Source organism: Mustela putorius, unplaced genomic scaffold, assembly GCF_011764305.1.
Source record: "Mustela putorius furo isolate JIRA1106 unplaced genomic scaffold, ASM1176430v1.1 tig00000765_pilon_pilon_pilon, whole genome shotgun sequence".
In the NCBI taxonomy this organism is placed as follows: domain Eukaryota; kingdom Metazoa; phylum Chordata; class Mammalia; order Carnivora; family Mustelidae; genus Mustela; species Mustela putorius.
The window spans coordinates 8282316-8306372 of NW_025421470.1; the positions used below are offsets into that span (position 1 = coordinate 8282316).

Consider the following 24057-nt stretch of genomic DNA (forward strand, 5'->3'; position numbering starts at 1 on the left):
CAGTTACCATCAGCAATACCAGGGGTGAGGGGGCGGGGGGGTAGGGGACTGACATCCTGTGCCTGCTGGTGGGATGCTATGGGCAAGACACAGCCTCACCTGAGAGTTTTCCAGCATGTTTAAGTGGAGCCTAACGTGAGGAAACAAACACTTGTTAAATTCTAGAACATTGTAAAAAAAAAAAAAAAATTCTAGAACATTCTAGATAACAACCATTTTCAAAGTGAGATCCCCCAGGGGGATGGGAGCACCTTCACCTGGGAACTTGTTAGAAATGGACCGTCCTAAATCAGAAACTCTGAGGCTGGCTGAACATTCATGTTTTAACACGTGCTCTAGGGGGGTGGTGGGCACTTGGAGCCTGAGAAGCGTGGTGGATACCAGTAGGCCGCTAACACATCACAAACATCCAGGTCTTCAAACACACAAAATAAAAAGGTCGGAGGTTTGTTTGAGAGTAAAGAGGCATGACAACTAAATGCAAAATGTGATTCATAATTAGCTCCTGGATGAGCCGAAATCGCCACAAATGATATTAATGGGGCAATGGGGAAATTTAAACATGAACTATCTGCTAGATGTTACTGTATGGAGATTAAGCTTCTCGAGGGTGATAATAGCATTCTGGTTTTGTGGGAGATTGTTCTTAGGAGGTACATGCTGAAGTGTTTAAGTATAAAGTGTCATGATGCCTGCAACTTATTTTTAAATGTCAGCAAAAAAGCCTGTGTGTGTGTGTGTGCACATGAAGAGAGAAAGCGAGTATGGAGAATGTTCTCAGTTGGTATGAATGTAAGCGGAGGGGAATTCTGGGGTCCTTGTCCTGTGTCTTCGACTTTTCTGTAGGTTTAAAATTCTTCCAAATGAAAATAAGGGGGGGTGGGGAGCACTGGGGTGTACCCTCTATTTTAGAAACTATTAACAGGGATGTGACTTGACAGGTGAATTTGGAAAATATTAAAAGAAGCAGCGTTAGGGGTGCCTGGGTGGCTCAATGGGTTAAGCCTCTGCCTTTGGCTCAGGTCATGATCCCAGGGTCCTGGGATCGAGTCTCGCATCGGACTCACTGCTCGGCAGGGAGCCTACTTCCCCCTCTCTCTCTGCCTGCCTCTCTGCCTACTTGTGATCTCTGTTTGTCAAACAGATAGATGAAATCTTAAAAAAAAAAAAAAAAAAAAAAAAAAAGCCTTGTATTAAAAAAAAAAAAGAAGCAGCAGCAGCGTTAGAGTGGGTTCAACTTGCCGTTGATGGTACCAGCTTTGTTTTAGAAAATCCACTTTCCAGCTCAGTTGCTTCAGCCCAAACACCTAGAATGGCACAGCGGTTCTTAAAAGTGCTGGACGGGGGGAACAACTTGGACAAATCACCATCCGAATGATCAGATGATCAGAATTAGGAGCAAGGCTATGCTCCCCATTGGTAGAAGTTCCCATCCCCAGTTCCATCAACCTGATTTTCTAGTAGCTAGAAAAACAGTTCAGGCGGGACCAGTGAAAGTCAAAGCGTTTTCTCTCTCCCACTCACCCCTCCCCACCCCCCACCCCACCCCACCCCACCGGAGGGGTGAGTACTTAGCCGCCTGTCTGCAGACGCTGCATTACTTTTCCCGCTGACTCTCTGCTATTCCTCACATACAGTGGCCAGCGCGTCCGCCTGGGAGGCCTGGAGGGGCCAGAGGTGTGGATAATCGGCCTGGATGACTCCGGGTTCCTTCAGGTCGAGGAGAAGGACGGCAAGGTGGTGACCGTGCATCCCGACGGCAACTCCTTCGACATGCTGAGAAACCTCATCCTCCCCAAACAGCAGTAGCGGGGCCCCGGGGGCCTGCGGGGGGCTGCCCCGGGCAGTGAGAGGGCCCGCAGCGCCTCCCCAGCGAGCATTCCAGGTCATTCCCACTGCCCTTTCCTAGCCCGAGGATCTGGAAAACGGTTTTAGAAGTTGTGAGCGCAAGTGCTCTCCCTCCAATTAACCCGCGTAATTCCTTCATGTTGCTCTGTCTGCTGCCCTTTCCCTTGGCGGTCGCAGACGTCCTGAGGCAGAGAGATGGCAAGCGGAGACTTCATTCAGTGAGGCGCGGCCGCACGTGCAAAATCCTTTCCCGTCTTGGGCTTGGATGTGTGTGTATTGGCAAAAAAAAAAAAGTTTTTATTTGGAAAACAGCAACGGAATAATTCAGCTGTTTCCCCAGTAGCCAAGACCTGCACTCCAGACTATTAAAAAACAAATCAAAACAAGCGTCGGGGCCCAGGCCGGTGATGGAGCAGAGGTTTGGTAACACTCTTTATGAACATTCAGGGAGGGGTTTTCCTAGAGGAACACACGTTGGCACTTGGTGGTGGTTTTATTTTTTTTGTTAATGAGAAAAGAGTTGGTAGACTTCGGAGCGTTGACTCTGAGCCCCGGGGTTTGGCGGTCCAGCAACGGTGCCCGAGATGGGTGTCCCCGGCGTGGTTGCAGTGACCTTGTGGAGGGAATCAGTGACTGACTTTGACAAGAATCTATGAACTTCTTTTTCGTAAGTTTGAATTACTGCAGATTCTGAAGGGATAGGATCAAGTTCACGGTCCACAATTAGGCCTCCCGTGCTTGTGGGGTGGATGATTGGGGTCCCAGCAGCTGGAGAGAAGACTCCCTCATCCCACACACCACAGAGGATTTGGAGCTTTAGGTTCACTCTGAAATTGGCAGCATTCCGGAAAGACCATTTGGTGAACAGAATGTACACGTACGTGGCATTTTATTTGTAAGTCATAATTTTTTTTGCCCCCCCTTCCCTAAATTGCCGAGAAACAAAATGCAACTGATACCGAACACCATCATTTAAGAGGGCGGGTGTGTGTGTGTGTGTGTGTGTGTGTGTGTGTGTGTGTGAAGCTTTAAAAGAAGATGTTCAAGATCGATGCCCTAAAAGTCTCCTTGGAAGAACAAAAGAAAGGAAACCTTTTGATATGCATTTGCGATTTCCAGATGCACTCCATGCTTTTTCCATGTCACTCCTATCTCTGCTGAACTTGGGAATCAGACACATTACTTTTCAGCCTTAAAAGGCCGATTTTTTTGCCCACTTTTCTCTCTTCCTGCCAGTCCCAACTGAAATTAGTGGAAGGAAAACTGGATGGAGCTCTCAGCTTTGAACAGAATCCCCTTATTGTTCACGAGTACCGGCTTCCTCCAGTCGGGCTAATTCCAGAAACTGTGGTTTTCAGTATAAAATGTGCCTACCTTTAGCCAGGCATAAGCAGCACCATAGGAAGTGGGGGAAAACAGCATGTTTGCTTAAGTACACCAACCCCATATGTGTTTTTTTGGAAATGTAACTTTAAAAGAACTTCAGAAGTAATTTTTGCAAATAAGGCTTCCATTAGAACTATTTTTCTCAAAACAACAAAAAAAACCCACAAAAAACGAAAACAAAAAACACCAAAATACTGCTCTCTCCTAAGTGTCCAAGTCTTCGTTTGGAACTAGTGACAAGTTTCAGTCAAAGCCCACAGCACCCCCAGAATCACCAAATGGACTCACTTTAGAGAGGGCATCTGCACAATATCGTCCGGAGGAAAGATCTCCAGGCTAATGTTGCAAGTTTCATTTCTCAAACTTTGTAATATAAGGCCAGTCGTCTCTCAGGGCTCTGCCATTGGTACTGTTTGAATTTCTTTGGGGGGTTCTTTAATGAAAAACATGCTGTGTTTTGTTTTAAGCTGAAGTCCTGTTCTAGACAGTTCTGCTTTGGGGGAAAAATGTTATCATTTAATTTCCTTTCTGTAAATTAAAACTAATGATGTGTGGCCGTGTCAGTGCAGATGGGAGATGTTCCGGGCATACGGCTTGTTCTCTGTGCTTTCAAGACTATTCCTTACGTGTGCCGCCACACAGTTGTCTTGGGGGAGACAAAATAGAGACTCGAAGCAGATGCTACATTTTCCGTAAACGCGCTCTTGCCGCCTGTGAACCAAAGACTTATGAAATTCTGCTTCCTAGAGAACAGCTGAATAAAAGCATCTTCCTTAGAGCTCTTCGCATTAGGGAAATTATCTACTTGCTACACTACCCTCATGGATTGGGGGCCTTCGGGCACCCGGCCATCTCTGATCTCAAGGAACTTTCAGGTCTTAACAGAAACGTTCCATTATCTTCCTAGTCTTTAAAACATGGCAACTGAAGTCAGGATTGGCCTGCGTTGCCAGGACACTGGATTTGCTCCCAAGTTTAGAGGCTGCCCTTGAGCATCTACCTGGTTATGTAAAAAAGAAAACAAAACAAAACAAGACCTTCTCCCTTGAGGGTTGGCTGCAGATTTCAGGGGAAACTGTGGGAAAGTGCCCCCTGAAGATGCACAAGAAAGTTTTCCCTCGTTCATATTTTATTTTCCAGAAGGCCTTCCCTGCTGAAGCAGTGCCCCTTGACCTTGGGCGAAATTGAAGGATTCGTTTCTGGTCTGAAACAGCCGGTGGGCTTTGCTGCTGCAAACTTGGCCCGATGTGGGATCAAGTGGGTGATGGGGGGGGGGGGGAACAAACGTGGAGGGGGGGTTGCATGCAGCCTCCAGTCCGTGCCCCCCCATACACCCGCGGGGATGGCCTGTGTACTTGCCCCTGCCCTCGAGCCTGGGAACCAGGAGAGAAGCCAGCCTCATCCGGCAGCTTCAGGATACACAGGCAGACATTTTCGGCTTGCATTCTGGAAGATCTCTTTGCTCTTAACAGGCAGAACGGGAGAATCCTCATTCCTGGGTTATTACTATGCACATCTGAAATTTTAAACCTTCGCATTTTTACCTTTTCCAAAGAACTGTCTCAGAAAAGTAATCACTTTAAGCCAATGCCTATAAAAAGCAAGTCTACCAAAATAAACTTTAAGATTTTTCTGTACAGTTTGGGCTCATTGTTGTTTTGACCACAAGTTTCATTTTTCAAAATAGGCAACTACTCTTGGTTACAGTATCTTTATTCATATTTAAACATTTTTACAAAATAAATAGTTTTACATAGTAAGGAATATGTATGTATTTCTAAGTATTGAGAAGTTGGGTGCTTTCTTTGTTGTTTTTGATTTATTTTTGACAAATGTATTAAGTGTCATACAAAAGAGAAATCTTACTACTCCAAAGAATGAAAGTTAGCAAAACCCAAAGTTCAAAAAAAAAAAAGACCCCTTTTAACTGAGGTGAGAAATAAATTTAATATAACCATTTAATATAAATTTTTAAATTGAAAAATTTAATATAACAACAAATTTACTATACGAACAGATTTTGTTCTTGTAGAATTGTTCTTACTCCTTTTTTATAAGAACCGCTTAGCTTTTGAGTTTTTTTCTCCCCAAGATTTTAACCTTATATATCATACTTAAGTTTAGAACAGCTTGAATAATGCATCTTCGATAACCCAAGGGGTACGATTCACTAAGATTTTAAACTACTCTAATTTTCTGGCATTTATTTGAAAATGTTCTTTTTATCCCATTTTATTTGTAGCAGCCCCCACAGTGTACCTTAACTGTCTTACAACAAAATTACAACTTCAGGTAGACTTTGTATAGGATTCATTGACTATATAAAGCTCTCCCGCCCCTAGGGTCCATGGGGGAAGGCTTGGCCATAGGACTTTAAAAAGGACAAAGGGGTGGGGGGTGAGGGGGTGCAAAATACCCAGCTCTTGCAGATTTCCCCAGAGCAGCCTTCTTCACACCCTGTTCCCTTCTCTACAAAGGTATGAATGGAATGGCTTTTCTAGAAAGGGCTTCCATGAACATAAAGGAATTCCTTTCCCTGGGAGGCCCCTTGGAGGGCCGGGCCAGTCTTGAACTGGGTTTATTTCTCAAATCCTTTTGATCTGGCATTTTTGTCAACGGGTTAGGACCCACTACAATTTTTTTTTCTTTTTTTTTGTGAAAGAGAGTCATACTTATTAAAATGCTTCCTCTTCCCCTGCCAGAGCCTCCCAGAAGTCAAGAAATGATATCCCCAGCTTAAACGTGCAGACTCTTGAAGATGGAGGTAACAATATTAGGTTGCCATGGTAATTCCTGTTAACTTTGCACTGAGCTGCCCTGAAGCCGGCTTGCGTAGCAATCTTCCTTTGTGTTCTAGGCTATGAAAACCCCAAGGTTTGTTTAGACAAGGAAGTTTTCCCTAGTACACGTTTCATTTTTCAAGTACACACACACTCATTGTTAATTAAGACTGTTTACGTTATCACTTGCAAATCTATCATGGTCTTATCTTTTCACAGTAACCTAAACTGCTGGGAAGCTGAAAGCTTTCGGGGTTTGTATTTACTCATGAACACAGCCCCCGATGATTAATAACAAGGGAGACACAAACGCATTTTGTGGTACTTTATTGAAAAAGGTGATAGCTGCTCATCAAACCGCACCTTTCAGGAATCCTGGTTTAATGACAGGACTAGTGAGCATAAAAAAAATAATAATAATACCCCAGGCTTGTTTTCTGTGTGCACAAAGAGCTGCTCATGAGGTATCGCTAAGTGCAGTCGGGAGGTGGATACTTATGACTCAGTCCCTTTGCTGCGGGACAGACTCCAGCTCCTAAATTTGCAAGTGTCACCCGCTACATCAGGCTCCCGACGCCCTGCTAAGAATGAGGCGGACCCTCAGTGTGACACCAGGTTGGCAAGCAATCGTCTCAGATTTTGCAGTCAATTATATATAGGTGCGCTTCGAATTGCCAACGAGGACTTAAAAAGACATTTGTGAAAACTCTTTCCACTCAGAAAGGCGCAGTTTCCTGAAAGAAAACCCTTTTGGAAACAGGGAGATGAGGGCTTGTTTTAGAGCGGGGAAAAGATTGAAAGACGGTGGTTCCATGCACCAATCCGTTTCAGAGGCACGGTGGGATTTTTAAATGGTGAAATCTTGAAGCAAAAATATAAAAGACAAAAATGAAGGGAAATTTGTTTTTTAAACACTGCTGGTGCTTTATAAAAGGATTTCTGTTCACCTGTTACAGGACATGTTCAAGGGTTTTTTGGTTTTTTTGTTTTGTTTTGTGTTTTGTGTTTTTTGTTTTTTGTTTTTTTGCTATGCAGAAAATGCAGGAAATGCTGAAGAAAATGTATACACCATTTTTATACCATCCCTCTAGCGAGCTTTCTTCCGCGAGGGCACAGTCCATTGACAATTTTCCATATTGCACATGCAATTTAACTAACTTTATTAGCATTACTTGTAGCAAACCCGAGCCTAGGGAGTTACAGGTCTGTGTGGGCCACAGGGATGCTGCCTCGTAATCAAACCCGACAGGGGTAGCCAGTCGCCTTGGGCACATCATCCAACGTGTCATTCTCCGAAACACCTGGCTCTCTCTCGTTTTGCATTTAATGCCTATTTCATCTATTCGGAAGGTGCTATTCTTGTTGGTATCGAGAGTTCACAGGGCTTGGGAGGAAGTGAACGCTCATGAACGTGCTTGTGGGGCACCGCCACGTGCCTTCACCCCCTTGGTTTCGGCTTGATGATGTTTGAACTGAGAAAAGGCTTAAATTAAAACGACAACTTCTAATGAGCCTCGTAATGACCTGCAAAGTCAGAGTTGTCGTCGATGCGCAGGACTTCAGACGTCACACCCTGCCTTAAGACGCCAGGAGCGCTGAGTTCCGGAGGCCTCCTCCTCCCGGGGGGGCCACCGCCCGGCGTGTCTCCCCGCATGGGGCGGGGGGGGGGGCGGCTCTCCGTTGGGGGCAGCGCCTCGGGTCCCCCGGCGGGGCGCGGCTACTGAGCACCGGGGACGAGGCGAGGCGCGCGCGCCCGACGGCAAGGTGGGCCACCCGAGTCCGCCCCCCGGCGGGGTAGTCCGAGGTCACACGCGGGACGCGGGGGGCGCTCCACCCCGCCCCTTGGGGGCCCGGCTCTGGGAGGACAGAGGTCCGGCGGGCCTTTCCGCCCCCCCCCCCGGCCTCGAGCCGCGCCGCAGTCCCCCGCACCGGCGTTTGCGGGATCTACGTAAAAATCTAGAAGGCGGCCGCGGAGTTCTAGTAAAAGAGTCGTCTCTGCATAAATTAATTTAAACCGTGCGTCTGCAGCTCGCGCCTCGCCACTCGGCTGCGCTCTGGAGAACCGGAGCCCGAGGCCTGGCCTATGGCTTCTCCCTGCGGGCAGCCCAGCGCGACGTCACCTGCCGTTGGTGATGATGACCGAGGCGCCCAGGTAGTGCGGCAGCGGCGCGCCGGGCGGCGAGGCGGCGGCGGGGCCGGGGGGCCGGGGCCGCAGCGCGCCGGCCGCCGCCTCGGGGGCGCCGGGGCCGCAGGCGAGAGCGGGCGCGCCGGGCGCAGCGCCCCCCAGCGGCCCGCGCCGGGCCAGCACGCGGTGGTAGTTGAGCAGCACGAAGGGCAGCTGCGCAGGCGCGCCCGGGGGCTCGGGGGCCGGCGGCGCGCAGCAGTCCGGCGCCGCGCGGGCCAGCGCCAGCCGCGCCCCGTCCCGGGCGGCCTGGCGGGCGGCCTTGGCCGGGCCCAGCGCGGGCTCCTCGCGGTAGTGGCCGCAGCTCGGGAAGCTCGGCGGCGGCGGTGGCGGCGGCGGCGGCGCGGTGTCCTCGCCGAACCTGCGCGCGGCGGCGGCGGCGGCGGGCGCTGCGGGGACAGGCGACACGTTAGACGCCCGCGCGGGAAAGGAAGGGGACCTGCCCAAAGCAGCACCAACCCGGCGGATCCGGACGCCGCCACCACCCCCTCGGCTCCCCCCCGCTGCGCGCTCCCCCGCGGCCACCTGGGCCCCTTCCCCTCCGCGCCCAGGCCCGCGCCGTCCAGTGCAGGCTGCACACGGCCGCGCTCCGGAGGTCGCGCTGCGGCGCGGAGAGGGACAGGGGGAATTCGTGGAAACCGCTGCTCAGTGTAAATGCCACGTATCCAACAGGTTCTTCCCATGTGGAATCAATACCCTTAAATGACCGAGATACTTGATTCTTGGTTTCTGTCTTCGAAGTGCCGCGCACACACAACAGCACCTCTCGGTGCTCAGGCCACATTTTCGTGCGCGAGAGCTGCACGTGGCTCCTGGCTACCATGCTGGACAGCTTGGTCTGGAGGCTTCCACTGCCTGCCGGGTAAGGTGCCCCCAGCCAACCCTGTTTTTTTCTCTTTCTCACACCTATTTTTTGCTGCTTAGCCCTCAGTGGGTGGTAATTACGCCTGCTCCTTTTAGTGCTGTCCTAACTAAAGGTCATAACCACCCTCACTAATCAGGTCCCGCAAACAATTAGCATGGTTGTTTTTTTTTTTTTTTTTTTTTTTCCTTTAAGACGATCTTTGTCTTCTTTAATATCAAAGAAGACTAGGAAGTAGATCACGAATTGCCCCCAAATTTGGCCCATTTTTACCAAGGGTATGACAAACGAGCTCCTTATTAAACTCTTTCACTTTCAAAATAGCAATTTAAAAATATATATGATACTGTGTGTTGGTTATATCATTAGCTAAACAAAAAGAATTCTTTCAGATCAATCTCAAGTGAATAATATTTTCAGCCGTTATCAAACCTCTTAGCTTTGCCTTTCTGGTCATTGGGGGAAATCCCTTCCTTGGTTATTGGAGCTACCCGGTGCGCGGTCAGCTGTCTGTCCAAAACTGAGGACCTGGTGGCTCCAAGCATGGCCCAGACCAGAAGGCAGGTTTGCATTGCCCTAGTCGCTGGTGTGCTCTTTTCTAAGCTGCCTACTTCGGAAAAACTTGTCCTAGTAATCTCCAACATGGTTCGCTTTCTCCTACAATCTACCCCTCTTCTCAGGTTTAGAGAAAAAAAAATGTGCTTTGTAAAGACAGAGTCTGGGCAAGAGATTCCCCCAAGCAACCCAAGGAGGAACAGAGCCCTACCTGCTTCCAAAGAGAGAAAGTTAGAGGGGAAGGAGGGGGCTCCAAAAAGCTCTCCTCTTGAGGCAGGTGTTTCTTTTCTGAGTATGTCACCTTTACCCTTAATGTAGGAGTCACTGCAGGAAATTCACACCCTCGTGGGCTACCCTCTGAGCAGTAGTTAGTTCTGCATGAAACAGGAGTGTACCTCTCGCAGCTAGCTCTCAACCCCCACCTACCCTCTGCCTGGGGTTGGTCCAGTGAGCAAACAGGAGTCTCTCTGGGCCTGGGGACACTGATGGCACATCCACGGAGGACATTTGCTTGTCTGCGACCAGGAAGGGCTGGGGGAGGGGCCATTCCCCTCTCTCTGTTGTTGAACCACTGGTGCTGGCCAGGCACCTATTGTGTGCCAATCCCTGGGGTAGTAGGCATATCGCATGGGTTATGATCCCATTTTACAGATGAAGAAACTGAGTCATGGAGTGTTTACGTTATTTGCCCTGGGTTGCTGAGTGACGTTTCTGTCTTTGAGCTCAGGAATTCTCTGTCTTTGAGCACTGTTTTCCACACTTTGAAAACTGGCTTGGGAAGCAAACCAGCGGCGTCCCATATTCATTTTTGGGTGCAGTGGGAGAGTAATCTTGTAAAATAACTGCGGTTGCAGCATTCTCAAACCCAGGAGCTGAGTTTGAAAATCACTTTGTCTCCCTCTTGGGGAGCAAATGAGGCCAGGGTTTCTATCGAGGGTGGCTGAACCCTTGGGTTCCTCTGCCCTCCGTGCTGTCCTCAGTGCCACGAGAGGCACACGGACTCGGTCACCCTGCTTCTCTCCCTCCCGTGAAGCTCCTTTCATTGAGAGCAGGAAAGTGTAGCAACTCCTACTTACAAACAGAAAAAGGAAAAGTTGGCCCAAAGTGTGAGGATCCTTTTTCCATTTGGCACCCACCGCCGGCACCGCCGCTGTTCACAGTCCTGCCCCCTCCCCTCGTGCAAACATGACCCACCTTCGTAGTTTGGCACAAGGCTGTGCCGAGCAGCGTTCACTGGCGGCTCAGAAAGGCTTTTAGCTGGAGTCGGGCTGCTAGGCACTAGGGGGTTGGCGTAATGCCACTGGCATTCACCACTGGCTGGCAGGGTGCTCAGGAAAAAGCGTGCCACCTCACACGGGGATGCTTGGGGCTGCCCAAATTTGGCCGGCAGCATTGGCTTTTTGCTGCTAAAGACGTGAGAGTCCAGAGGGAAGTGTCCATAACGGTAGGAGAAGGGCAGGCTGTAGGACGGGGCGTACAAAAGGTCGCTGCTTTCTGAATGGAGCTGCTGTTCTGGGGGTGCCGGCGCGTTCGCCGGGGGGCTGGCTCTCCAGTTTCCCAGCTGGCTGCATTCCAGTTTGTCCATTTGGAACGAGCTGTATTGCTGCATGGGAAGGAAGACGGATGCAGGGGCCGGTGATAGACTGCCCTCCGGCCTCACCAGACCCCACCCTCTAGGACTTAGTTGCATCCCTGGGCGCGGCCACAGCAGGGAGGCCCCACTGGGGACAGGTGCACAGCCAACAGTACACAGTGACCCAGTCCCTGTGTGGGAGGAGGTCTCCCGAGCCCGAGCTGACCACATGTGCTACACACACACACACACACACACACACACACACACACACACACTTTCTATTAGAGGTTACAAACTACATTAAAAAAAAAAACAAACAAAACAAAACAAAAGGAGAGCCTGGGTAACTTGGTCGTTAAGCGACTCGCCTTCAGCTCAGGTCATGATCCCAAGGTGCTGGGATCAAGCCCTCCCTCGGGCTCCCTGTCCAGTGGGAAGCCTGCTTCTCCCTCTCCCGCTCCCCCTGCTTGTGTTCCCTCTCTCGCTCACTCTCTGTCAAATAAATAAATAAAATCTTAAAAAAAAAAAAAAAGGTTCTCATTAGAAAATAAATGCGATGGAAACACAATGCGCTAAGCCACCTTAACGCGGATCCCAGCAAGCTGATGTGCCTTCCTAATTTAGTCTTTTTTTCCTAGACCTCACGAGCCCTCCCAGACGTTAGTTTCACGTGCCTCTAGGCGGTGTCTCTGCCAAGTGCCCGGGATATCCCCAGGGGACTTGGCCATACTCCACAGGGAAACTTCTGGGCCGGAAGACCTGCTCTGCGGTCAGAGGCTCGGCGTTCTCCGACAGGCTGGTGGCCCTGAGCACCCTCACCCACCCCCGGCAGGGTGCCTGCTGCACCCAGCCCCAGCAGTTCCCCGGGGGGTTACCTGTGGGGGGTAAGGGTTTGTTCTCAGCTTTGTCTTCATCTTCGTGTTTTTGGGTTTAGCTAATTTCCTAGTTTCTTGTGAGGTAGACAAGGCAGTCCTCCAGGAGTCCTGGCACTTGGACGTGGACACCTGGTCCAGGGACAGCTGCAGTTCCTTGTATTCGATCTCCCTGAGAAGCAAGAGCAGGACAAGTCCTGTCCAGCGGGCTGCGGGGGAAGGGCGGCTTCCCTGGCCCCAGCCCCTGAGCGAGTGCGTTCCCGGACCTCCAACACAGCGGATCACTGAGCTTGGGTGAGACAGGACTTGAGCAGGGAGCAGCCCACCCTCGTGAGAAAAGCCCTCCTGAAGGCTTGGGCAATGCTGTGACGTCAGTGTTATCTGGCAAGAATAGCGGGGTGTGGGGGGTGTCACTTTAGCACTCTTCCATCCTGTAGCTCCCAAACAGGTTTCCCAGCGACATGGTGGGCCATGAGGAAGTGTGTCAGGGCAGAAGGAAAGGGCAGAAGCACTACTTATCATTCAGTTAGCACCCAGGGAGGCGTGGGTGGGGGACCACCAAGGGTCCAGGAGCCTGGCTGCCAGCCTCGCCCATTTCCACAACAGGCGCCAGTTTGTACCCTGAAGAGCTAACTCGGCAATGTCATGTTCGTGGTTGGCGGGGGTGAGGAAGCTGCCCGGAGTACCAGCCCACACTTGGCTGCTAGGGAAGAATCATGAAGGGGCCAAAATGCTTTCCTCCCTACAGTTTTGTTAAACTCACCTCTAGCTCTAAAAAATCAAAAAAAAAAAAAACAAAACCAAAAACAAAATCAAGAAACCAGCAACCTGGCAGTCATTCTATGAAAGATCTGAGAGCCTAAATCCTTCCTACTCTAGAGCACACTTGAGGACCTTGTGGGGCTGGGGGACGGCCTGGACATCAAGTTCAGGGCCAGAGCTGGGTAGAGGTGATTTCACATACAGTAGCCATGGTGGGTCCACAGTAATATATGGTCCCAGGGAGACCCATGTCCTGCTGTGCCTAACGGTCTTGAAAGTATATGCAACTGATGGGTCACCTGGACGGCTCAGTGGGTTAAAGCCTCTGCCTTCAGTTCAGGTCATGATCCCAGGGTCCTGGTATTGAGCCCCACATGGGGCTCTCTGCTCAGCGGGGAGCCTGCTTCCTCCTCTTTCTCTCTGCCTGCCTCTCTGCCTACTTGTGATCTCTGTCTGTCAAATAAATAAAATCTTAAAAAAAAAAAAAAGTATATGCAACTGAACTTGACCTTCGGGGATTTTTAAAGGGGCCAAACGCTCATAATTATCTGCAAAGGGCTGTCTAGAAAGACAGGAGAAGATGTGAGATATCTCCTGTCCCACATGGCAGGAGCACGTAAGATGACCCCGACATTTGTGGGCACAAAGGGCATAAATTCATATTCCTGGTCCCGGAGGTACATCACCTATACGTTCTGTGCAAGATGGAGGGCAAGGGCACCTGCCCCCTGCCCCGGCCCCCCACAGCTGGTCTCTGTGGTCTGATCTTCAGCTGTGCCTGGGGCAGGGCTCCCTTTCCAGCGTTCACCCAATGCCCAGAGCCTGGCTCTCCGTGCCGAGTACAGAAATAGTTTGGCTCTTCCCAAAGGAACAGATTGTTCAAATAAAAACAGAACAGGAGACAAATGAACAGTTTTGGAAAGAGAGAGAGGGAGGGAGCGATGGTGCTTGTGGGAGCGGGCTGATGAGGGACAGGAGGAGGAGAGAGAGCAAGGAAACAAATACGTCTGACTTACGTGAGGACATAATTGACACTCACGATGCAGTGCGGCCGGGACGAGCGGCTGTTGTGCACGACGGTGGCGTAGCTCTGCACCCACACCCAGCCGCCCAGCTTGGACAGCAGCCGGTAGTACTTGGTGGTGACCTGGCCCTTCACCAGCACTGCAAGCACAAGATGTCATGAGTCCCGAGGGGCAGTTAGCAGGCCCCAGCTTGGGGACATCGCCCCTCATGAATAACCCACAGTCCCAATTCTGGAGCTTTTCGGGGTCAAGGACGCTTCTGAGAACTTGACAAAGGAATGGGCTTTCTCCACAGGAAGGTGCATGCTTGGATGCACACACACACACACTCACACACACGTACACACACACGCACACACGCACACACGCACGCAGGCAAGATTTCTACCTACGGCTTCCAGGGGTCTCAGTAGCACTCCCCTCCCCCATCAAATGTAACAGTCACTGATTTCATTGGGAAAAACAATTAGTCCCCATACAACCTTTACACTTGGCAGAGCGATAAAACTGGTTCTGCTTTTCGGTTTCCCAAATGCCATGATTATGTTATAATCCCCCAAACCCTTAATCCCCCAAACCCTTAATAGGCACCAGGGGGAGGGGGTGGTGTAGTTATTTAAACAAAATAATAAGTACATTCAACCAAGTGTCAAATCGTTGTTGGTATTTGCTACTCTCCAGAACACGTGTGTACTCCCAGAGAGACTGCTGTTCTGATGCCTTTTATATTTCCTCCCATCAGCCCCACTTTTCCTTGGGCCTGTCAATTTTCTATGTGGCATATGTAGGAAAGAACTCTGCTTGACTAGTCTCTTAACACTGGGCCTATAGGCCCATCTTCCACGCATGGGCGCAAACTCCAGACTGCTAAGCCACACTCCCATCCAAAGTCTCTGTACTCATTTCTCCCAGGGCCTGGAGAGCACAGGCTGGAGGGGAAGGAAAGTGCCAGAAGCTCTGGGTGGGCAGTGAAGAGGAGAAAATCCCAGTTAGCTTTCTCCAGGGAGAGGGATGCCAGCACAAATCTAAAATGCATCCCTTGATGCCCAGGTCATGGCTATAGAGCATTCCTGCTTCTCAAAGCACGGCTGGCCCTAGGGCCCTAACTAGCAGCCACCTGAACAGGGATTTGGAGAGGTGGCCAAAATTCTGTGCTTGCACTAGTTGGCACTGAAAAGACCTCCTGGGGGCTCACAGACACAGAAATTTAGCCTTCGTCTTGTGCCACTAGGTAGAGCCTCCTCACCATCTGCCCAAACACTCTTGGGGTTCTCCACTGCCTTTTGTGGCTTTTCATATTAAGGATGCCTCTTTATCATCCATTTTAACACCTGCTTTAAAGTATTCTGGTGCAGAAGAAAAAATATTGCAAATATGATAGTCAAAGAGCTACAAGCCTTAATATATAAAGAGTTCACATGGATCAATGAAAACATTAAGACCCTAAGAGTAATATGAGAAAAGGACCTGAAAAAACAATTCATCAAAGAATAAAGATAAATGAGAAACAAGTGTTCAATGTATTTGCTTAGTTCAAAGCTAGATAATACTCGTTAAAAAAGAAAGAAATATTGTATGGTTCCATTTATGTGAAATGTCCACAATAAGCACATCTGTAGAGACCACAATAAGCAGCTTAGTGGTTGACAGAACTGGGGGTTGAGGAGCACCAGGAGTGACTGCTGATGGGTACCAGGGTTCTTCTTGGAATGAAGGAAATGTTCTAGAACTCAGTAAAGAGTTCAGTGTGAGAGTTGCATGACATTGTAAATACACGGAAAACCTCTGAAAATGGTTAAAATGGTGAGTTTCATACTATGTGGATTGTATCTCAAAGAAAATAATGAACTGACAATGGGTGATGTCAGCTAAAGTACGGTGGGAGGCATTGTCATGCATTGAGAGAGGCATGGATTGGTACAGTCCATCTGGGAAGCAGTTTGATGGCTCATATCCACTGACACAATGACTTCACTTCTAATAATTGATCCTGTTATAAGCAATTCTGTTTATAATTCTGGGAAAAAAGGGAGGGGGAGACCTGAATGCCTAAGAATTAGGGAAGATGGTAAATAAATTTTAGGGTACTATGCAGCTATTGGAATACTGATTAATATGAATTTTGTAATATTAATAAATTAATAAATATTAATAAATTAATAAATCGGTAGGATACACCACACTAACTAGGTGAAGGATAAAAATAGATGCAGGAAAAGCATTTGACAAAATTCAACACCCATTTATGATTAAGAAAAGAACCCTCTCAACAAAGTGGGGATAGAAATGCCCACTGTACATAATAAAACCCATTCACGCTAAGTTCACAGCTAACCCCACACTCAACAGGGGAAAGCTCTCACCACTTTTATTCAACAGAATCAGAAGGGCTAGCCGAGCACTTAGGTAAGAAAAAGAAGAAATAAATGGCAACCCAGATGAAAAGGAAGAAGTAGAATTGTCACTATTTGCAGATGATACAGCATATACAGAAGACCCTAAAGAATCCATCAAAAAAACTCTTACAACTAATAAATGAATTGAGTAGAACTGCAGGATATAAAATTAATATACAAAAATCTGTTAAGTTTCTATACATTAATAATGAACTGTTAGAAAGAGAAATTAAGAAAAAAAAAAGTCCCATTTACAAATTACATCAAACAGAATAAAATACTTAAGAATAAACTTAACTGAGGAGGTGAAAGACCCTAAAAACTACAGACATTAATGAAAGAAACTGAAGGAGACAGAAATTAATGCAAAGGTATCCCATGTTCATGGAATGGAAGAATTCATATAAAATGTCCATACCATCCAGAGCAATCTACAGACTTAGTGCAATCCCTATCAAAATTCCAGTGTCATCCTTCAAAAAAACAGAACAAACAACCCTAAAATTTGTACGGAACCCCCCAAAGTTCCCTAAAAGATGAAAAGCAAAAATAAAAAGTGGCATTACATCGTAATGAAAAGCTTCTGCACAGCAAAGGAAACCATCAACAACCCACCGAATGGGAGAAAATATTTGCAAATTATATATGTGATAAGGGGTCAATATCCAATATATACAAAGAACTCACACAACTCAGTAGCAAAAATAAATAAATAAAACAGCCCAACTGAAAACTGGGCAGAGGGTCTGAATTGACATTTTCCCAAAGACATACAGGTGGGCAACAGGTACACGAGAAAGTTCATCACATCACTAATTGCCAGGGAAATGCAGATCAGAATCACAGGCGACACCCCCCCCCGCACCTGTTAGAATGACTACTATCAAAAAGACAAGATTTGACAAGTGTTGGCAAGGATGTAGGGAAAAGGGAACCCTTGTGCCCTATCAGTAGGAATGTAAATTGGTGCAGCCTCTATGGAAAACAGTAAGGAGATTCCTCAGAAAATTTAAGACAGAACTACCATCTGATCCAGAAATTCCAATTCTGGGTATTTCTCTGAAGGAAACAGATACTAACTTGAAAAGACATCTGTGCCTGCATGTTCATTGCAGCATTATTTACAAAAGACAAAAAACGAAAGCACCCTAAGTGTTCATCTGTGGATGAACGGATAAAGAAATTGTGGTGTATGTATGTACACACACAGAGAGAGGAATTCTGTTCAGCCACTAAAAAAAGAAGGAAATCCTGCCATTTGGGACAACATGGGTGGACCCGGAAGGCATTATGCTCAGTGAGATAAGTCCAAGACAAATACCATGTCACCGCACTTACATGTGCAATCTAAAAAAAAAAAAAAAAAAAGTTCATAGATGCAGAGACAGACCGGTGGTTGGTGGTTGCCACGGTGAGGGGTGGCAGGCGGGTAAAATGGGTGAAAGGGGTTAAGAGGTACAAACTTCCAGTTATGAAATATTTATTTCAGTCTTGGAGGGACGCCAGGGTGGCTCAGTCAGTTAAGCATCTGACTTCAGCTCAGGTCATTATCTCAGAGTCCTGGGATCAAACCAGAGTTGGGCTCTGTGTGCAGGAGAGAGTCTGCTTCTCTCTCGGCCTCTCTCCCCACTAGTGCTCTTGATCTCTCTCTCAAATAAACAAAATCTTTTAAAAAATAAAGTAAATAAGTCTGGGTATGTACTGTCTAGCATGGGGACTTTAGTTAATAACACTGTATTTATTATGTATGGAAAGTTGTTAAGGGAGTAGATCTTACAAGCTCTCAAGACAAGAAAAAAATTATAACTATATACTGTAATGGATGTCAACTAGACTCATCGTGGTCATGTAGCAGCACATACAGATGTCAAATCATTATGTTGTACACCTGAAACATTTATAATGTTACATGTCAATTATGTCTCATTAAAAAAAAATAAAGACAAGATTCAGAAGGGCATAGAGTACCTGTAGGAAAAAGTGCACACACACGCATACACACACATATACCCCGGCTAACTGTGTGATGTTGGACAAGTTACTAACCCCCTGTGGCTCAGTTTCCCATTTAGAACAAGAGGATAATCATACTCCCCACCTCACCCGGCTACTAGAAGGATAGATCATCTGTTTGAAGCTTTAGAACAGTGGCAAAGACCCACAGCAAGGATTTGATACATATTAACTCTTGTTATCTGACTGGTCAAATTATAAGTAAGTTTCATTTTCTTCTCAGCTTTTCTTTTTCTTTTTCTTTTTTTAAAGATTTTATTTATTTATTTGTCAGAGAGAGAGCGAGAGCGAGCACAGGCAGACAGAGTGGAAGGCAGAGTCAGAGGGAGAAGCAAGCTCCCTGTGGAGCAAGGGGCCCGATGTGGGACTCGATCCCAGGATGCTGGGATCATGACCTGAGCCGAAGGCAGCTGCTTAACCAACTGAGCCACCCAGGCGTGCCCTCAGCTTTTCTTGATAGTCTACATTTCCAACAATAAGGAGGTATTCATTTTTTAATGAAAGTGAACACTTGTTTTTCCCATGTATGGGGGTCGGGAACTGGAAATGCAGCATGAATCAGGCCACAGGCCCCCTACTTAGCTCCAGGATGCCATCCCACCCAGACGAGGGGCGGGGCTCTCTGGGACAGGGCAGACACGAGCTCTCTTCTTCCCAGGCTTGGCATGTGCACCTGCGCGGGCTGCCTTGACAGGAGTGAGATTCCATGCTGAAAAGTACAGACAGAAGTAGCAGCAAAGAGCTATCTTTCTAATGCTTCTCCTCTTGGGGTTTGCTTTTTTTTTTTTTTTTTTTTTTTGAGATTTTATTTATTTATTTGACAAAGAGAAAGAGATCACAAGTAGGCAGAGAGGCAGGCAGTGAGAGAGGGGGAAGTAGGGGCCCCACTGCGCAGAGAGCCCAATGTGGGGCTTGAACCCAGGACCCGGAGATCATGACCTGAGCCAAAGGCAGAGGCTTAATCTGCTGAGCCACCCAGGCGCCCCTGGGGTTTGCTTTTTTACAAGCACAATCCACAGTTTCTATTTCCAGCTCAGGTTTGCAGGCATTGCATGCATGCCACTGTGGGAGCCAGGCATCCCTGGAAGGTGGGGCCAACAAATCTTGAGGGCACAGCTGGGACCCCAGGCTGGGTGTCCTGAGTCCCTTTCCTCCAAGTGACCCCTGTGGGAGGAGGAGGCTGCAGTCTCCAGAAGCTTCTCTATAGCTATATGTGAAAGGAGAGGTGGAAGTTTAAGGAAGACTCAACCAATTTGCCTTTGGCCCCAGAAGAGATGCGGTAAGATCCAACAAGGGTCCCACATGTGGATTTCCCAAGTGGCCATTCCTTCCTCAACAGAAATGCTGATGAGGCTCCTCAACTTTGAAGTCTGCTCCTAGTGGTATCCATAGCGCCCCTGGCAATAAGACCGTATGCTTTTCCTTTTTCCTACCTTGTACTTCATACTTTACTTCTTTCTTTTCTTTTTCCCCTTCGAGAAAGAGCGAGTGCGCATGTGCAGCAGGAAGAGGCAGAGGGAGAAGGAGAGAGAATCCCACGCGGACTCCATGCTGATCATGGAGCCCAGTGTGGGGCTCAATCCCACGACCCTGAGATTGGGACCTGGGTTGAAATCAAGAGTCGGACACTTAACCAAATGAGCCACCCAGGTGCCCCCATACTTCCCTTACTTCTTCCAACATTCCTAAAACCGATCCGTAATCATCTAAGCCAGATACAATAAAGCCAGTTTATCCCAAATATTTCATATTAGGATTCCAATGGGAGAAGTTGCCGAGATTTTATTTCTGACCCTCCCTACCTCTGCTGGGATGGGGCTTAGATACGGAGACCAAACAAACATAGCCACTGAATTTTTGTGTTCTTCTCTATGACCCATGGTGATAGTCCACGTATCAACCCAAGTTGAAATCCTAGATGTTTAGTCACAACATTTCTTGGTTTGCTCTAGCTCCCCCTCCAGTCCGTCATTCTTAATTGGCTGTCTGAAATGATCCCGAGGTGGAGGGCTATGAGTTAAGGCCCTGCCTGGAGGTGAGGGACGGGGCCAGGCTGGAGACTCCCCTAAGCTGTGAGCTCTGGGGGCAGAGGTCTTGGCTCTGGAGCTTCCAAAACACAATATCCCCAACCATCATGGTCCAAGATGTTTCCAAAATCAGGGTCGCCCATGCTGGCATGGAGGCCAGTGGTCGTGATTTTCTGAGGCCACTTTGGGGTGGAGATTCTAGTTCCGTGAATTTGCTATCCAGAAAAATAGGTGGCCTGCCCGGTTCCTCTGGAATTCCTCTTGAAGGCACAACTAGACCTCTCGGCCTCTGAGAGGACAGTAAGCCTTGGCCTGGAGCGTAATTTCTATTTGGTTTTGAATATGAAGAGCTGAAGAGGACACCAGAAATGCCTGTCTTGATTGAATAGTGTTCCCCCAAAAGATATGTTCTGCCTTCTGACCCAAGGAACCCACAAATGTGACCATATTTGGAAAAAGGGTCTCTGCAGGTGTCATTGTTAAAGATCTCAAGACGACATTGTTCTGGAATGGGGTGGGCTCTACCTCGACACAAATGCCCCTCTAAGAAGAGGAGAAGACATACGCCGGCGGAGGGGGTTGGGGGAGGAGCAGCCAAGGCAGGGACTAGAGGGAAGGACCCGCAGCAGCAGATGCTGGAGAGGCAGGAAGGATCCTCCCTCGAGGCCCCAAAGGGAGCCCAGCCCTGCCGACACCTTCAGTTCGGACTTCTGGTCTCCAGAACTGTGCATGAGAGCATTTCCATTGTGTTCAGCCCCCGCCAGGAAAACACCCTCCATGGGGAAACTGGTGGGTGCGATCCCAGTGCTCCTCCTGCTTTTATCCTCTGGGCTGGCTCTGCCTTGGGGGGGGGGCAGTCGGTGAGACTCAAGAAAGCCCCATGAAGGGGGTGTGCATGTTCCCCACACAATGCCCTGCTCCACGCTGAGGGTAGGATGGGTAGGACAACACGGAAGCACCTTCAGGAAGAATGTCCCCAAGAGCCACATTGTGGCACCGACCACTGAAGCTGGGCTGAGCCTGACCCATCTGTATCCCAAAGGTACAGTCTACACGTCTAGATGTCCCAAACTGCTTCCAGGGATCAGGATGATGCGTGGATCACGCTGCACTTTCTAGGATTCTGTACTGCTCCATCGCTCGTGGTCCCCCCTTCACACACAGGCTCCCCACACTGTCACCTGCAGGACCAGGACACCTCCACCTCCAGACTCTGCTTGGAGGATAGGATCTAAAAAAGGATCTGGGTATGAATTAAATGTAGTCATCCATTCCCAGTCCAGAGACAAGCAAGGCCAGCAGCAAAGGCTAGTATCACTTAAAATGCAATGGTCACAGTAGATTAGAAACTCCTTTCAACTTTGTCTTTCATTTGAAGATCTCTGTCCCCTGTTCCATAGAGTTAGGCAAACTGGTGTCCCATGTACCACACAAGCTCATGGATGGGCTCTGCTGGTGGCCCAGTGCTGCTGTTACTCTGGGTGCCTTTGGCTGGTCAGGTGTTAGCCACAGGCTCTGCTACTCCCTACTGCCCTCCAGCTGCCCATTCATACGTGTCACCGGCCTAACCCCATAAACATTTGGGCTTGTACCATTTAAGGTACGTTCTCTATGGGTGTCTACTATCATATTGCTATAACAGTTATTTCTTGAACTCTGTAGACCACACATTCAGACTTCGAAGCCTTTCTGGGATATCGAAATGTCTTGACAATAGGACATGGCCTGTGTTCTCTGTGATCTGGGCCCACTGTGGAGAGAGGCCTACCTAGAGAGCTAGGGGGACATTCTCTGCCCGTCTTGTACAAATAGCTTTGTGGACATCCTAGTTCTTCTGAACTGCTGTGTCCACAAGAAATCTGTCTAGTGTCCCTCAACAGAAATCATCGGGTTCGTAGATGTCAGTCCCTTCCCAAGCTGTGTATTGGCCTGAGGCCACATGACTGTCAGGCCTGTGCCAGGGCCCACATTCAGCAGAGCCACCTCGGGATGGTGGTCAGGAGAAGGCTTGGCGGGGGTGGGTGGGTCAAATATATTCCCTAGAGGATCTGGGTTTGTTTGACCCTGCAGAAGCTTCAGGGGAAAGTGCTGGCCCAGTCTGACTGGTGGGGAAGGCCCAGGTCCACAGGGACACAGAGGCCGAGGTGCCAGGGCCATGCCAGCCCTGTCTTGCTGGCCTCACGAAGCCCGTGTTCTGCTTCTCCTCAGGAAACTAACTTTCTGGAAGGTGTTGAGTTCTCTTTCTTTAGGGGCTGTGCTTTCTTTGGACCCTGTGGGTCCCTGCTCTGGGTTAAGATAATATTTTGAACAATGTGTGAAAACCATTTGGCTGACTGTGCTCCTCCAGAGCCACCACGGCCTTATGTCTAACCCTGCTGCTGGCAGAGACCTTCGCCCCCATCTCCCGGTATTCCTGGATTTGGGACGCCAGTGTAGAGAAAATCTGGCCTTGGAAAATTGGACAGTGACTTCCCTGGGTGCTGGCAGATGTTTCCTGTGCTTGGTGACCTCATCAACTACGAGGACGGATGTGTCTGTGTGTTCCCCTGGAAGAGGAGGCCAGCGCCCCCCAAGGCCTTGGAGTTCTGAGGGTCACCATAGTCCTGACCACCTCTGGCTGCCTTCTGTTGTGGCGGAAAGGAAGTGGCGTGCCTACCCTCCTGGGGCAAACACCAAGCCAGCTCCAGCTGTGATGAGAATGAAGGACTTGGCGTGGCCCACTGGGGATCCAGGGTCCAGGTGAAGCCTGGAGGGCAGGAGGCTGGTGCCCGGCCCAGAGCCCTGCCATCAGTTACTGAGCACCACGGGACAGGACCAAAAAGTCACATTTCCAAATGATGAATCCTGCCTTCTCAGACTTCTCACCCGACTCCCTGAAGCCGGCCTGTCCTTGGGGAAGGACACAGAGCTCTGAGAGAAGTCCTCGTCATGGGCTGACTGTGTTCTACCCAGATTCATATGCTGAAGCCCCCTCCCACAGTACCTCAGAAAGTCACTGTATTTGGAGATAGGAGCTTTAAAGAAGTAACCAAAATAAAATGAAGTAATGGCGGGGGGAGACCCTAATCCAGTATGGCCGGTGTTCTTACAATTAAAACAGATGAGGACGCAGATACACACAGAGGCACGATCACAGGAGGCCCTCTGAGGCCACAGGAACAAGACGCTCATCTACAAGACAAGGACAGAAGCCTCCGGAGAACCCAGCCCTGCCAACACCTTGATCTCAGATTCAAGCTTCCAGAACTGTGAGGAAACACACTTTTGTGGTTTAAGCCTGGGGTATTTTGTCATGGCGGCAAGCAGACCAATACGGTCCCCATAAGGATCCGAACAGCGTGAGGTGAAAGCAGGCAGGGCTGGAAGGAGCTGGACACATCCTCCTGGAGGAGAGGTGACAGCAGACGACACCATACGAGGAGTGAAAACAGAACTGGAAAGAGTGGGGTGAGGCTTGGCTTCCCCCAGCTCCCACGGGGCAGGAGTCTGGGTGTGGACAACACTCAAACTGACCAACTGGGCCCCTGGGCTGTGGGGGCGACAGGGCCCCTCAGAGAGAGGTGACCAGTGCCTGTGAGGACAAGATGACCGCCTGGGCTGGGAGGTGAGGAGCAGCTTGTGGAGGGACGGCTGGACGGAGAACACCTTCTCGAAGCCTGGAGACCAACGCGGGGGGCGGGGGGTAGGCTGACGAGACATAGCCCTTTGGACCTTTGCTCTGACAGATGCCTCATCGCATCCCTCACCAGGGAGCGCACCCAGCAACTTCCGAC

General features: G+C 49.1%; 2 protein-coding genes across 3 annotated transcripts in view; one reads left to right on the forward strand and one right to left on the reverse strand.

The window, feature by feature from the left end:
* HLCS (holocarboxylase synthetase) overlaps window positions 1–4873 on the forward strand; it is a 216083-nt gene extending 211210 nt beyond the window's left edge. For both annotated transcript variants that reach the window (XM_004762146.3, XM_045084515.1), the window contains exon 11: window positions 1638–4873. In XM_004762146.3, coding sequence (XP_004762203.2) covers window positions 1638–1809 — 172 coding nt within the window. In that variant the 3' untranslated portion in view covers window positions 1810–4873. The remainder of the gene's footprint in view (window positions 1–1637) is intronic.
* Window positions 4874–6324: 1451 nt separating this feature from the next.
* The window catches only part of SIM2 (SIM bHLH transcription factor 2), a 51600-nt gene continuing 33867 nt past the window's right edge, over window positions 6325–24057 (reverse strand). The window contains exons 8-11 of the mRNA XM_045084517.1: window positions 13840–13987; window positions 12065–12233; window positions 10808–11216; window positions 6325–8585 (exon numbers count right to left, since the gene is read on the reverse strand). Coding sequence (XP_044940452.1) covers window positions 8131–8585; window positions 10808–11216; window positions 12065–12233; window positions 13840–13987 — 1181 coding nt within the window. The 3' untranslated portion in view covers window positions 6325–8130. The remainder of the gene's footprint in view (window positions 8586–10807; window positions 11217–12064; window positions 12234–13839; window positions 13988–24057) is intronic.